Genomic DNA, 16,059 nt, shown 5'->3' with positions numbered 1-16,059 from the left:
CATTTGTAGTCAGATTTGTAGATTTTATTTTTTAATAAGAATGAGATTTTCTCTTAAGCTGATTCTTAAACCAATTTATCTGTTACACAACATCTAATGATAGGCATACATAACAGGTACAAAGGAGTTTAACATTTATATAAGAATTATTGTTTAAATTTGTGCAAATATTATGGAAATCTCTGCATTTCATAACGCCATTAATCATCAGGCCACCGGAGGGCTCTGTGGATTGAGTCGAGTCGATGCTCTGCGCATGCGCGTACCGCCCGCGGAAATTCAAACGCTCGAGCTCAGCTGACAGACAGACAGACACGTTTGAAAACTCCACCAACTCCGACACGGTTCTTTTACTGAGGTAAGAGTAAGACACATATACTTTAACGATAAAACTGAAAAAAAAAGACTTAATATATTTAAACGCATGCCATAGCTTTTCACTCTTTACGACTCCGACCATTGTGGAGGTCATATTTACAACAATGTTCAACAATGATTGCTTGCTAGCAGGCCTTGTAAACTCGATTTATGAAAAACACGTAGCAGCTATTTGAGATCGTTTAACGTTAGATTAATCCGTAATCTCAACGTCAACGGTCGTAATTTATTGTTGTTGATATGAAGATTGAATCAAAACTATAAATTGTTCTACTGTACTATGTAAACAAAGTTAGTAACACTTCTAAATATGTCGAATTTCATATAGCCTATCATTAATGTAATCTCAGATACAACTTATTTAAGACTGGACAGTCTCTTTTAACGTTACTTGAATATGTTGTAATGTTGTCTAACTTAGTTTCGTTGAACTTGAAGCTGTTTTTCAACTGTCAGGTGAAAAGATGGAAAATCAAAAGAGACCGAGAGATCCACTGGAGCAAAACCCTTCAACTTGTAGTGGTAAGACTCTCACCTACTTCACGCTTTATACACAAAACCAGTGTACTAGTGCCTACCTAGACACAGCATTTATGAGTGTATTAATTTGTTAATTGTTGAAAAGTCTAAGATACAGCAGCTTGAGTTTATTCATTTTCAGATGAGCTTTATTGTTTATATAACGTTAACGTTACACAGATTATATGTGACACTGTCAGTTTAACCATTTGGCTACATAATGTTTTCTAGAACTTGAAAATGTGTTGAAGAAAAGGCGGGTGGCAGCAGAGGGGGATGAGAACCTGGACCCCAAAAGATCCCCTGCCAGGACACGCTTGAGATTAACAGCGCTAGAGGTGAAACCAGACACTCCAGCCATATCCTCCATCCGCTCCAGGGTCCAGCAACTCAGCCAGAGACGAGATGGTAAGAATTCAGATTGATCCTTTTGTAAAATCACTCTCCCAACTTAAATATATGAACTTTTAAACAATTATTACCAGTGTTTCATGTCTTATAACTTGCAAGTTGAATTTCCATTACATTCCAAAATTATTTTGCTTGAAAAAATGTGTTTTGTTTTATACGGCTTATGTCGATTTATGAAGTAAAACTGGTGCACCATGCCTGAGAGTAAAATAAGTTTTGCTTTTTACATTTCTGTTAATAATGTCTATATTGTATGTATTGTTATTACTATCTGTTCTGTTCAGACACTCTCCTCTTTTAGAAATTTGGTAATTTATACTAAATTTTCTCTGCAGAATTTTGTATTTATATGATGCTCATTATAACCAGCCTCTTTAGTTATTAAAATTGTTTAATCCAAATGATCTATTTGACTTTTCAGGCACATAAAAATAAATAGTATTTTTGGTTGTCAGTGAACATGTAAATATGTCAGTTATTCCTTTTTATAATAGCAAGCCTATTAAATAAAATCCAACACTTTTGAACTATATAGCTCTAAATTCTTTTTAATAATCTTGTAATATTATTATTATTATTATGTATTATGACTGCATGAAGGCTACATAGAATATCTGTTCTTTAAAATGTAATTTGCCCCATTACAGGACTATGTAAAGGAATTGCAAAAAAAGACTAAACATTGTATGTGTGTGGGGGGGAATGTTGACCAACTAAATCATCTACAACAGGGGTTTTCAAAGTGTGGGGCGCGCCTCCCTAGAGCATGCCAGGGGAGGCGCGGAGAGTGGTAAAAAATTATAGCCTTATATTTTGTTTAAATTGGAGTAGGCTGGAGTCAAAGAAAATGAAGACTCAAATATATTTATAGAAAATTTACCCATTTAAACTTGTTTTTATTATTTAGTTTGGGTTAAAGTAAATGGTGTTTTATAAAAAAAAAAAAAATTGTGTGTGCTGTAAAGTGGTTAGGAAAAAAAGGAAATCGGTATCGGGCGCTAGGGGTGTGACGGTTAGTATATAACCGTGAGACCGACGGTTATAGTTAAACACCGTCATTAGAACTCTATAACCGCCAAAACCGTGTTATTAAAATATTTTTTACAAACATAAAAAAACAAACAAAAAAATAATAATTTTTTAGATAGGATCATAATATGCGCAATACATCGGGAGACATGGTTTTTACCACTTAATGAAGTTTTGTTTTGTAAATCGTCAGAAATGATTTTTACCACTTCATATAAGTTTTGCTTTGTAAGCCTTTCCTTAAAGCGAATTTCGTTTTGTACAAATTGTACCTTAATTTTAATAAATGTTTCATCAACCAATTGCATGTATTTAATAATATAGCAGACAATATAATAACCGTGACATTGAGGCGCCGGCGCGCCGCGTTCACTTGCATTGCGTTGTGAACTAGAGCGCATCTCATCGTAAATGAATGAAACTATGCCTATGCCTCATGCATTAGCATTAAATATCTTTGCTACATCCCTTCTAGACGGGTGCGGCTTTGAGAAATCTTGGAGATCTCCCTAATAAACGGAGGTCTGAAATATCTGCCCCTTTACCGATCAGAGCGCGCGCTGACACGGAGTTAACCCGCTATCTCCAAGAAGAACCAATTGACTCTACGGCTAATCCACTAGCATGGTGGGGAGACACACGCTATCCGCTCTTAGCAAAATTGGCACGTAAATACATGTGTATTTGTGCTACAAGCACAGCATCAGAGCGAGTTTTTAGCACTGCGGGTAACATAGCTACCCCTGTCAGATCGTCACTAAAACCGAGTAAAGTGAACATGTTGGTGTTCCTGTCACGGAACTTTGAAGTCGAAAAAGATTAGGAATTTAAAATGTCATTGCACTTTTTTTGTTTCCTGTATTTAGTTAGTTTAATTAAGGTATTATCACAACAATCGTTGTTCGACTTTTTTTTTCTTTGATAAAGGTATGTAGATTTTATCATTTGTAATTTAGGCCTACTCATTCATTTTTATGCAGCTCTTATATAATTTAAGCAGCCTACGTTTTTAAAAGGATTTGTTTAGTGTGTGTGATTTATTTAAAACAAAGCATGTTCATTGCTTTTTTTTTTTTAAGGATTTAAAAAAAAAAAACGACGGTTATGTTACGAACCGTCACATTTGACTCACATCATAACCGTCATCACCAATTCTGAAACCGGCACACCCCTAGTCGGCAGGTCAAACTCAATGAGAAATCGGAATCGGCCTAGAAAATTGTAATCGGCGTTGGGTATGTTGTCAAAAGGGAGGCCCACTGTCTTACGCCGGTTTCACACCGCAAGCGTCAGAGGCGCGTGAGCTGCGCGTATTTTTTTCGGCATCCATGTTATTCAATGAGTGCTTTCACACCGCACGCAGAAGCGGCGCGGCAGCGCGTAGCAGGAGCAGAGCAGGAACAGCAGTGCCGCGATAGTTTCGGCGCCCAGTCTATTTTTAACGCGCCGCTTACGCTGAATTAAAGTGACCATGCATTTTCCATGGCCAAAACACACAGCAGTTTCACCCAAAAAGCACATTGATGAGATCTCTTGTGTTTTAAACAGTCAATCAAATTACCTTCATCAATTTAAAATTAAATGTCCAAAACAAAATTGTTGACCAAACTACAAAAACAAGTTTAATCGATGTATACTGCCAGTTTACAGATTAATTTAATATATGTATGTATATACACACACACACACACATACATACATACACACATGTTATATATATTGCCATAAGGATGTCATGCTGACAATCAAATAAAAGCACATGGTGTCAGGCGTGGTCGAGTGCACCTGAAAATATAACTATGGACGACACTCGTCTCATTGTGGAGGTTGAGAAACGTTCAATTATTTATGATCCAAGAAACATACTTTATAAAGACTCACAGGCAAAGGAAAAGGCATGGGAGGAAGTTGCAGTGGCTCTTGGTGCAGATGGTAAGTTTTTAAGTTTTTTTTGACAAGTTTAAATGAAGAAAACCTTTCTCCAAGAAACAACTAATTTATTAAATTACCCATTATAGAGTAGGTTACTCTGTCTGTAGCTACACACGCCGCGGTTCAGTTTCGCGTGTCAAACGCTGCCAGTGTGGAAGCAAAACGCGCGTGTCCTGCTTCCGCTCACTGTACGCACTGCTTATGCGCTGCTGACGCTCTTCTGGCGCATGCAGTGTGAAACCGGCGTTAGACTTTGAAAACCCCTGATCTACAAAATGCTCTTTCCTTTAAATGTGAATTTGAATGGAAAATCTTGATTGTTAAAATGGCCATGTTATTTAATAATTAAACATTATTAATAATTACAAATTCTTTTTTTTTTTGCCTCTATGTTTAGAATTGTGCCATCAATTCAATATGCTTTTAATCTGGTTTTAAAATTATATTTCCAAGTTTAGTAATGAATTGTCCTTTTTCTGTTTTGTCAGGTGCGACTGGGTTAGTCCAGCGCTGCCTGTCTGACCCCGGGTCTGAGGGTTCCATCGATGGCATGACCTCGTCGGTTTGTCACATTGGTGAGTATTTTCTTACACACAGGCTTCACTATGCTTCTTTATTTGCTGCATCATGTATTATGTCAAAGATGCTCTTTAATTGTGGCCAGCTTTCTGAATGTGAATTTTTATGAAAGGTGAAGGAGAGTTTAGCTCTCGCCTGCAGCGCTTCAAAGTTCCAACGCCTCTGAACAGCCCTGGTCGCTCTACCCCCTCCACACGCAATCTCTCCAGCTTTGTGCATGGCATCCAACAGCAGCTGAACGCTGCAGTGACACCCAGCAGTAAAGAGGCCTCCCGTATCCGCCAGGTAGATCCCACCCACCTGAGCTTTTTTTCGGACTATTCAATCCTTCAGAAACACATCTCTAAGAGCAGGATTTGTATTGTTACCAAGACCAACTATCTCTTGTGCAGGCACGCGAGCATGAGTTGCGTTTATTGAAGGTTCAGCCAGTGGCAGACAACATGTGGTTGAAGAGGAGTTTGTCTGACTCTTCCCTCGCTGAGGTGAGCCAATCAAGTTATGATGTTTTTGTGCTCCTTGTGGAATCTTGTCTGGTTCTAGGGCATTTAGAAGTTTAGATCAAAAGTATATGATCTCCATTTTCCCAGAGGGCATCTCCATCTACATCCTCTCCCTGGGTTTACAGGAATACTCGAAAACTCCAGTGGCCTCCATTACAGCCCGGGAGTGTGAGCATGTATTTGAGACCATTCTTTGAAATGTATTTGATTTTTCAGCTTCTATTTGGGTTGTTTTCTCTTTTTTGTGTTTTCCTCACCCTTGGTTTTTGATATTCATCCTCCTGTATTTGCTCATGGTCGCTGGGGCAAAGTGATTTGTTTGCACAGACTCACTTGGGAAGAACAGTGTTTTGTTTCACACTTACGCACCGTTTATTTGTGAAGGTAGGGCTTTTATTCACGGCCTTTTATTTGTTCTGCAGGAAGAGCTAAAGGTAACTGAATTCAGCTCCTGTGAAGGTGACAGTAAGGTATTTGATGGAAGTCTGAACACCACACTTCCATGTACTGTGGACATCCGTTTCCCCAATGAAGAACTTTACACCTCAACAGGTAAATGTACTTCCTGAAATCTGTTGGATCTAATGTAAACTCCCATATTTGCCATAATTACCACATATACTTATTTAACAGAATCTGGGGCTTTGAGCAATTCCGCCCTAATTGACGAGATGTTTGAGGACGTCCTACAGCATGCAGACAAGGAAGATAAAGGTGAAGATGGAAATAAGGAAGAGGAGGTGGAGAAAGATGAGAGCAATTCATCACAGACTGAAAAGGAAGACAAAACGGAACCAGACACAATCGAAATGGAAGACAAACCAGAACCAGTCACAATCGAAATGAAAGACAAACCAGAACCAGTCACAATCGAAATGAAAGACAAACCAGAACCAGTCACAGTCACCTTAAATGAGGAGCCTCTTGACCACAGCGAGATTTGTGAAGACAGTGTAGAAACTCCTGATGCCAGTTCTGCAATGGATGAAGAGAAGGAGCTCCAGTCTGTTGACCATGGTGAAGGAGAAATGGAGGGGAAACAGGAGATCGCCCCCATGGGTGCTGAAGACGACTTTCTAACCCTGCCGCCCAGCTGTATCCTCTCTCCTCTCAGCAAATCTGTGGAGGCTGTTGTCACGCCACTGGTATACTGGCCTGGTTTCAGATATTTAAAAAATTGCTGTAGTTGCAGCCAGTGAATGGGAAATTTTGCATTAATATGGCTGTATTTTTTGAAGCCTGTGAAATCCAAGAGATTGTCAATGTTTTACATATTTTTTTTCCTTGTATAGATGAGAAATTCAAATATACAGATACGTGAGAATGTGTGAGAATGTTATCGGTTATATAGATATGAATGTTTTAGATGGTTAACAAGACCTTCTTTTTTTTATTATTGTTCCTATAGAAGATTGGAATCACTGTGTCTAAGCCATCAGTCCCACCACCCTCCTCTGGAGAAATGACAGATAGTCCTGCTGAAAATGTTCAACCTTTATACAGGTGTGCCTCGAACCTTATTGTCATTCTCTAGCACTGTTTATCCATCTTGGTATTTAGAAGTTGTAATGCATGATGCCTACTAGTGATAGACTGATAAATCAGCCAGTTTTCCTTTTGTAATAATATAAACTACCGTTCATACGTTTAGGTTTGTAAGATGTTTTTGAAAAAGGTATCTTATCCTCACCAAGGATATTATAAAAAACGTGCAGGGAAAATATATGACTGACCCCAAACTTTTGAACAATAGTACATAACAGTATTATATGAGTCATGAGCCACTCAGCTCTCTAGATTTTGGCCAGCCACTGGTATTTACCCTTTTAAATGACATTAACAGGTCATTATGATTGACCATTGTTTTACCTATAATTGACAGCATTGACGCCTACCGCTTACAGAGGAAGATCCACCCTCCTTCTACTCTGAGCTTGACCCCTGGAGTTCAGAAGCAGGTTCAAGAGAAGACCTGTTCAAAGAAGCCCATTAACATCAAAGAGAGAATTAAGGTTTGAAAATGGGTCTATAGATATTGAATTAATTTGTCTACCAGTAGAGAGATTTATTCTGGGGTATTTTAAGAGACTTAAATATGCAGGATATTGCATTTGGTCCATTTAAGGCTTTAAATGAGGATTCAGCCAAGTTGCAGACAATCATCACACAGACTCTGCAAGCTCTGAGCTGCTGCAGTGACGAGGAACACGGGAAGGGTTCCCAGCAGGAGGCTGAGGCTGAGAAACTTTTGCTTGTCTCCAGTAAGTATAGGAGAACCCTTGTGAAAAAGCTTGAACCTTCTGACTACTTAGGCTTGAACACTTAGGCTTGATGCTCTGATTTGGCTCTAACCGGTCCCCGTAATGCAGGTGAGAAGCGAGCAGCTTTACTGGCAGAGGTCAACAGGCTGAGAGAGGGTGAGTCTGGAGAACCAGAGTGCCAGAATGCAACTCTTCAGCCCTGCAGGGGCACTGTAAGCATCAGCAGCATCCAGCTGCCCCTCAAGGTGGAGTTTGTGTGCTCTGCTCGCACAGGTGAGTGTTAATGCATATTTATTATTGGAAGCAGTTAAATCTTGATTGCACAAGGTCAGTATTTGCATACAATTTGTTATGACTGTTGTTTCTATAAAGGCCGTCCAACGCACTACTTCTTCGTTTTGATCCGTTATGGCCCATGCAACATTGTCGCGACACCTTTGGCTACAGCTGCTGATGCCCAAAATGGAGACACCATCTCCTTCCCGACTTCCATCACACTGTGAGTCCATACACTACATAAAATGCTCTTCTGCTTCTTTAAATTGACTTCTGCTTCTTTAGGCTTTTAAACATAACCGTAGTAAATTACCCTGTTTTAATGTTTGCTTCCACAGACAAGACATTCGCTCCAGTTTTGAGATTGATGTTGAGGTTTACAGTTTGGTAGGTACAGCGCACATACGACCAAAAACATTAGTTTTTATTAATTCGAAGGGAAATAGCCCTTTTGTAATAAGGTGTTGTGTATTTCTGTTTTATAGTCCAGTACTCCGAGTAATACCAGCAGTGTTAATCCTCAGCAGTTTCGCAGCTCAACAAAGTCAAGGGTATGTACACTTTCGCACATATTGAGAGAGCAGGGTGTTTTATTACTTTTGTCAATGCACAGCTGCAACATAAATGTTTGTATTTCTAGGTGACACCCAAGAAGATTCTCCACAGCATCACGGTATGTATCTTCTCTCTCTCTCTCTGTTTCATGAAACATGAGCTAAACAAATTTCTGTATTTTCTGCAATTGTTATAATGTAAAAATCCATAAGAATGCTTTCACACACAATTATTCAGAAAATAATTCTGCTTATGTATCATGAATGAGGTGCAATGTGTGCTTAAATTGGGAGAAAATTATTCAATGAATAATTGTTGAATGATAGACAACCTCAGCTCATCCAAATGTCTATTTTTGTTTTTCTAGAAATCTAACCAGAGTGTGACGTGTAAGTATTTAATTAAGTCCCTCATTTAATCATTGGTTGATTGGTGGTATCAGATATTGATATTTCTCTTCTTTCCATTATAGCTGCTACTCTGCCTGGTCTGAGTGCCCAACGCTCTAGTAACTTTACATTAGTGGGCTCTCACAAGATCACCTTGAATTCGTTGGGACAGAGCAAGTTTCCTCTGGACAAGGTATTGTTAAGGCTAAACTGAGGTCACAGAGAGAAAAAGGCGAGGAAGTGTTTGTGTGTTATTTTTTTAGGCACTTGTATCACTTACAATAATAAATATTGTACACACTTTACACTGTGGATCTTCACTTCGGGCATTAACTAGGACATCAATAGTTGAACGGTGTATTGAGGTTTTGTCTTGTGTTTGCACTGTGGTGGGAGTTGTGGTGATGTAACTGGGTCTCTGTCCATCTCTCCTGTTTCTCTCCACTTAGATGAAATTTGAAGGCAAAATCAGGCGACTCCTTGGAGATGAGTTTCTGGAAAAGGTGTCACTCTTTCCACCTTAGTGTCTGCTTCTGGTTTAGTGGGCATTGCACATTTTCTGTGTTTGTGTGTGACAGAGTAAAATGCTGGGCATTTTATTCATTTGTTTTCGGTTTGAATGTCTTTAAATCTCCTAATGTTCTGTGTTTTATTACTGAGATATCTGGGAATTGGAAAATCCGGTTCCTGGAAAATTAAATATTCATTGTTCTAGTTTTGCCCTGTTGATATGTGATTCATTAGAATTAGTATAATTCTTTTCAGAGTTTTCAAAAACGTAGTTCAAATGAATATTCTTTGAATGTTAAATTTAATTATGTGCAATATAACCAACGTGGTCATATTAGCCATTACAAAAACCCATCTGTTTTCTTTTTCATGTTTTGTGACTAAACCATTTGTTGTTTTGTGTAGGTTCCCTTCCTCTCTCCTTTAGAGGGCCACATCTATCTGCGGCTGCACAGTGAGGGCCACTCCAATGTCCAGCATCAGAGCTTTTTGGTGGGTTGGTGTGTATGTGTCCCAGAACCTGACTGATGCCTCAGTTGGCTTTTTTTATTGCATGAAAAGGGCACTAACATATCAGTGCTCCCTCAGTTAATTTGTATATAAATGTGATAATATAGTTGGCAATACATATTTACTAAACCAGATGAGCAGTTTATCTTCATAGTTTGATGAATGCAAGTTTTAAAATGAAAGTTTGAGAATGGCTTTGGATACAAGAATATTTCATGTGTTGCATAGTATAGGTGCAGTTGGTCTCATAGTCAGTATAGCCAGACCTCTGCCTGATGTAGTACTGTAAAGTTCAGTGAACGAACGGAGTGCGGGCTTGCTGTCTGAGGAAGAGACTAATAAAGCAGTGTTCCTTCCTCCCCTATTACATCAGTACTTCATTTTGTGATTGAATTATTAATTTCATCTGTGTTGGACCGTTATTTCATGTTATTTATGATCTGTTTGTGTAAGAAATGTGCTGTGAAATTTATGCCGTTATTATTTTCTTTTTCCACTTGTAGACCATGTTTGAGGATGTGAGTGGCTTTGGAGCCTGGCAGAGGTTGTACTTCATTCTGGAAGGAGGACACCTGCTTTACTGGAACCACCCTAATGAGATGGGCGACAAGGTGGGTTTGTGCAGCTATGTTTGTATGTAATGCGCATCCTTTCTACTCATTAATGTCTTTTTATCATCTCTTCTCCCAGCCAGCAGATGGCAGTCTCTCTCTCTTTGGCTTCTGCAGTGTCAGGCCTGTGGAGCGAGAGTCCTGCGCACGGCCGCACACCTTTGAGTTAGTAGAGACTAACACCCTTCAGCAAGAAGATAGCCAGACCTTGAAGAAGTAATGCATCCCCTTTCAACCTGCTTTGTATTGTTACAATGTCGATAGTATGTGTAAATGAACAACGTTTACTCGTTCCTTATGTTAGCTGAACAGAGAAATTCACATTTATTTCTCTGCAGAGTAATTTTGAGAGCTTTGCATTTTTGTATCCCTGCCCTTGACTGAGGTTTTTTAGATTTTCAATCGTGGCGTTCTCCATGTTTACGATTCTTTGCAGCCTTTAGCCACTGACTTACAACACTCTGGATCCTTCACTAAAAACCAAAAGTAACTCACTCCCACAAAACGTTTACTCTTTGAATTTCTGCACCCGGAAACAATACAAATCGACATATCAAAGTTTACCAAAGATTTTCCTACTAAAGGCAGTATTTGACTCTGGTCACGTGTATTCATAGCAGACTTGTGGGAGTGGCCTTGAATGGCAACATGCCCAGTGCATTATGGGTGTTGAAGTTTTCCTACCTATTTGGCAGAGAGAAGATAACATCCTTTTTTTCTTTGTTTTTTCTAGTCAGGTAGCACCAATTAAAAAAAAAAAATCCCCTTTCTAATGCATAGGCAGCCACGTTTTATTGAAAGCCCATTTTACCAGCGAAATTACCACTTTTTAAAGCAATCGTTTAGCCAGAAATTAAACTTCTTTCACAAAGGAGAGATGTCATGCTCCTCTTTGCAATATGATGACATTGATTGTACCGGTAGTTGATCATGTTTGTAGAGCTCCAAAAAAAGATAATCACGCAAAACCAGAAGTTCCTTATCTAGAAAAGGAGGTTGTTCAAATGAGCTTCACATTTCTGCATTCAGTCCTGTAATATTTCTTTATCAGTTTACACTAGAGTTTTGAATTTAAAAGTTATGTAAATGATCTTTCGTTGTGCAGGTGCTGGTTTTCAGCAGACACACGAGAGGAGAGGTCTGACTGGATGGAGAAACTGAATCAAACCTTACTGGACTCTCTTACCTGGAACAGGAAGCCTGTTTCCAACGATAACCGGGCCAGTACATCCTCTAACGCTGGGACCTCTCGTGAGAGCATTCTGTAACACAACACAAATGTGAAACCTCACCATGTAACACTAAGAAAGGAGATCTCTGAGAAGATCATATGTGGCACTAAAAAAAATACATTAAGAGCTTCTGAGAATAAACTCGGGGGCAGCCAAACGACTGTTTTACGTAAAAGTGTTTCATAATCTATATATGTACATATGGGTGTTCTACTGCTTTATTAGATGTATACAGAATAGTGGCATATTTGTAAAGATTTCTGATCTATCAGTACTAATAGATAGATTTGCCATTGCTATCAATTTCCATGTAAGCCATGTAGTAAGAGAGCAGTCCAGTTTATATGTATGAGGTGAGTCTCTTGAGTGCCTATATGCATGTTTATTTATCTCCTGCCTTATTCAGACAATTGCCCATTATTGAATGAAAGTTTTACATTTGAATGCAATAATCTGTTCCGGGTTATGCTTATGTGAGGGTGTCCTTAATTACACTAAACAATATAGTTATGTTTACAGCATTAGTTGGAAAGCACTTCTTGTCTGCCTTCAACTGAAGCTTTTTATGTTTTTGCTTTTTCATTTACTCTGGGAACAATTTATATGACTGTCATACTGCAGTCGTCATCTAGAAGGGAGAATAGTTTTTATTTGAATGTACAATATATGAAGTACGTCGTGAATCGTAAAGCTTATGATTTTTCTGGAAGGATGGTTTCATAGTATACCTCCATATGACTTGATTTTGAAAAACATTGGCAGTTGTATACTTCAAAAATTATTTTGGGAGTACCTGACCATGCATTATATCTAATGAGGTGTACATTATATTTTAGGAGACAGTCTGGCCAGCATAAACTAAGCAATTGAGTTTATACTCTAATCTGATGGTCTTATGGGGTTCTTGGGTTTAAATCTGGAATGTGCAAGAGTAATAATAACACTACAGAGCTATCTGCCTGAAAATGCCTTATTATAATTTGCCATGCTTGCAGGGGGAGAGAGAGCAAGGTATGACCTTGTGACCTTTTTGAGGTTTTATTTGAAGCTTCTGATTGTCTTGAGAATGCAGAGTTGCCACTCTAGGGACTATGAGACTCTTAGGAAATGTTTCTGTGCCATGTATGTCCCATATATGTGTTTTTGTCAAGGGTCTCATATGCTATTGCTGTGTTAAACTATATGAAATATCCTGGTAAATAGTACTGTAAAATAAAAATGGCTGTTAAAGCCTTAAGTGTTTGTTTTCTTTTAAGCTTAAACTTGGCAGCAGATCTTATTTATTTTTTGCAGATCTCTACATTGCCTGGCAGAACATCATTACAAGCCAGTTTACTTAATAGAAATATGAGCACTTTGTATTTGTCCTAAATCATGTCCTAATTAAAAACTCCTGTTGTAGTTGAGATTTCTCTCTTTCTCTAATCTACTTTATCCCTGTATTTAAGTAAATGTTACATTTTTCTCAATCACTTACTATGCCTTAAGTGTTTCTAAAGGAACTAATATTCTCTATTATTTTACATAATGTAGAAAATACTAGCATTTTTATAAAGAAAATCTTGCCAACTCGTCCTTAATGATTTAAGTGTTGTCATGCATGTTTGAATACCAGATCAGATAATAGTATTTTTTATTTTAGAATTATATGGTCAAACTTGTTATTACTGATGGGTTTGCAGGATCAGGTTTAAATACTGATCCATAGACAATGATCAGAAGAGAAATCCTAAAGAAACCATATGTAGGACACACATTTCCATATAATTACCGGTATGTGAGACAAGTTAGCTTGTACTGCCAGTTGATTGTTCTAAGTTGGCTTATGTATGAGTTCCTTCAGTCCGTAGGCTTCATCCTTATTGGGTTGCTTGAGTTCCATGTTTTGTCCTAAACTATGATAATTTTTAAAGAGAACCACATGGTGAAGGTGAACAGTGAAATGGTTGGCAATTATTGCTAGTGAATGAATGCAAAGGCTAGCTATCAACATTACATTTAAGAGGTTTAAACAGTCAGTCATTAGTTGTTCTCCAGTTTTTACATACGATTCAGTAATTGATTACCGGTATCTAAAAGTCAATAACCCAATTACCTAAATCATCTGTTTGCCACCTTTCTACAGTAGTTTATGGTAGTAACTGCAGAGTTAATGTTGTGGTACTCCTGCATTGTTATGTATTAATTATGGAACAGTTTTAAAAACTCTTACCAGCAAATTCACCAGATGCACTGCTGTCAGTGCAATCTATTTACAGTATATGAAGCATCTCCATAAAAAAAAAATTCTCATGAACACATTTTTCCATGATGACGTAGCAGCACTTTTGTCTATTTGTTCGCCCCTAGGCATAAAGCATCAATACACTGCAAACAGTCTGCATTTTATTATATTAGAACATACACTTTTTTTATTTTGTCAAATATTTTTTGGTCACTTCTATGACAATCATGGATGTAGTTTGTTGAAGCTGTAACTGAATTGTCCATGCAATGCCTGCATACAGTATGACTTCTACTCCTATGTTTTTAAACATGCAATCATCTGTCGTGAAGCTCATTGTCCTCTGACGCTTTGCCTTTAGCACCTTCTCATAAACACGCAAATGCACACACACACACTGGGATCAGACCTTACAGCACTGCTACCTCTAGGAACTAGGAAGAGAGATACACAGAGAAAGTGTGTATTTCATTACTCCGTTACATTGTGAGCATGAAGGGATATACCTGTGTTTTGTCTTTGGTGAGTGTTGTTTAATTTACTTATCTTTTTCTTATATTTTTGTTTTATGCATGTTGTGATGAAGATGCCATCATCTGTGTATATTTCTGTCTGTAAAAGTTTTAAGTCCAGAAAATGGATCTTATAAATTGCATATTTTAATTAAAATTAAATATTTTATATTTACTGTATATATGGAACTATTTTCAATACTGTGTCAGGTCATTCTTTTGAAATTAATTACTATGTGTGTATAATTCCTTAAAATTAGTAATGTGCAGATTTTATTGTATAACAGTCAGTCATTAGTTGTATAGAATGTAGAAAAAATGCACCAGAATTAACATAGTATTCTGTGTTCCAACTTTACCTATAGGAGTATGCAACCTGATTCAAATGAAAAGTTATACATTTTCTGATTATTTGAAAATTATTTGATTATACAAAAAAATATTATTATGTGAAATCATATATAAAACGATGCATGCTTCATCTATGTTTTAACAGGTGATATTCACAATCCATGGAAAGCTCATACCAGAGTATTTAGAAGCCATTCAACAGGGACAGTTCATGCTTGCCACGAGAAACAGCCGCTCGCTTTGGCAGGTAGGCTATATGAATTACCCTATTATATATTTATTATAAAACTGTTTTCTGATTTTCCTTTATTATTTCGAAAAGTATTTAGTTGTTCCAAAAAGTTTTTGGATGTTTATTTGAAATTAAATTCATTGCAAAAACAAGTGGCTTGTTGCAAGTGGCAAATAAATTAAATTTTTGCAATCACATTTTTTGTGTGTGTGGATTCAAGTCAGTTTCTTGTTCACAAGCGTAGTTCATAATCATCACATTAAAGCAACACTAAGGAAGATATTTTTACCTTAGAATAATGTTTCCAAAATCGTTTCAGTGGTTCATCAAGTCGTAACAGGGTGAAAGGCACTTATGCCTCCGCTTTGCGGTCCTTTATCTGCTATAACCACACTATGTAAGATTACCAGATCGGGTAGCGTTTCTGTAGTTCTAATGAGACATAAGAAAACTACAAATTTGACTTGCTTTACGTCAAGCGTTACAATAGTCATTCTTTTGTTTTTCTTCATTTCTGATGTCGCAATACATCATACTTTCATAAAAGCATGCATCATACTCTACCTTGTCTGTGGTTAACGTTCATTCCAAAGCCGGTGCTGGATAAACAGCGAGCGTGCGTGCGACCGTAGGCTGCTGCGGTAGGCTAAATTATTTACGACAGCGGTAATGGACAATTCCGATTCCAACCTGTAGGGCGACCGCAGAGGAAAAGTTCCTTGGTGTTGCTTGAAATATGAAAATGTTCTACCAGTGTCCGGCAATCACAAATTGTCAAAATACATTTTAATCATAATTTTTTCTAAAACCTAACAAACATTTTGAAAAGTGTGTTTGTGCTGTCTTGCTTTGAAATAAAGGCAACTTGTATTTTGGATTTTAAAAATGCAGCTGAAGAGTCCAAATTCTTTTTGGAAGCATTGTACTCTAGTTCAAAATCTTATTCAATTTAAATTTGTCATTCAGAATAGCACAACTCCAGAGACCCATAATGTCTGGATGAGGGTCATTCCCAGGCCATATAATGGCATGATCAGAAGAAAGA

General features: G+C 37.7%; 1 protein-coding gene and 1 long non-coding RNA gene across 8 annotated transcripts; both read left to right on the top strand.

Annotated features, from left to right (window-relative positions):
• Nucleotides 1-214: 214 nt before the first annotated feature.
• anln2 (anillin, actin binding protein 2) lies at nucleotides 215-13,163 on the top strand. Of its 7 annotated transcripts, none has more exons than XM_079620453.1 (24): nucleotides 219-358; nucleotides 817-900; nucleotides 1,129-1,305; nucleotides 4,758-4,844; nucleotides 4,961-5,133; nucleotides 5,241-5,333; nucleotides 5,439-5,519; nucleotides 5,774-5,903; nucleotides 5,985-6,496; nucleotides 6,760-6,854; nucleotides 7,234-7,363; nucleotides 7,477-7,612; nucleotides 7,721-7,885; nucleotides 7,985-8,111; nucleotides 8,227-8,275; nucleotides 8,374-8,439; nucleotides 8,529-8,561; nucleotides 8,811-8,832; nucleotides 8,916-9,025; nucleotides 9,282-9,335; nucleotides 9,748-9,834; nucleotides 10,356-10,463; nucleotides 10,543-10,679; nucleotides 11,569-13,099. In XM_079620453.1, the coding sequence occupies exons 2-24, from the start codon at nucleotides 843-845 to the stop codon at nucleotides 11,729-11,731; spliced, it is 2,793 nt and encodes a 930-aa protein (XP_079476579.1). In that variant the 5' UTR covers nucleotides 219-358; nucleotides 817-842; the 3' UTR covers nucleotides 11,732-13,099. The 7 variants fall into 7 exon arrangements, with proteins under 7 accessions (XP_079476580.1, XP_079476579.1, XP_079476581.1 ...); XM_079620452.1 differs by having other exon boundaries at nucleotides 230-358; nucleotides 835-900; XM_079620454.1 differs by lacking the exon at nucleotides 9,282-9,335 and having other exon boundaries at nucleotides 215-358; nucleotides 835-900; nucleotides 11,569-13,163.
• Nucleotides 13,164-14,351: 1,188 nt separating this feature from the next.
• Nucleotides 14,352-16,051, top strand: LOC307003306. Its single transcript, XR_013798667.1, has 3 exons — nucleotides 14,352-14,441; nucleotides 14,928-15,029; nucleotides 15,981-16,051. It is a non-coding gene; the product is annotated as an uncharacterized lncRNA (long non-coding RNA).
• Nucleotides 16,052-16,059: the final 8 nt, after the last annotated feature.

Source organism: Phoxinus phoxinus, assembly GCF_949152265.1.
Source record: "Phoxinus phoxinus genome assembly, chromosome: 8".
Classification (NCBI taxonomy): domain Eukaryota; kingdom Metazoa; phylum Chordata; class Actinopteri; order Cypriniformes; family Leuciscidae; genus Phoxinus; species Phoxinus phoxinus.
The sequence above is the reverse complement of the archived record's forward strand: the minus strand, read 5'-3'. Positions and strand labels throughout refer to the sequence as shown.

Coding starts and splice junctions, on each gene's coding strand:
- anln2 (XM_079620453.1), top strand. CDS start 843: ATGGAAAATCAAAAGAGACCGAGAGATCCACTGGAGCAAAACCCTTCA. Junction 4,845..4,960: donor CTCGTCGGTTTGTCACATTG/GTGAGTATTTTC, acceptor TTTTTATGAAAG/GTGAAGGAGAGTTTAGCTCT. Junction 8,562..8,810: donor AGATTCTCCACAGCATCACG/GTATGTATCTTC, acceptor TTGTTTTTCTAG/AAATCTAACCAGAGTGTGAC.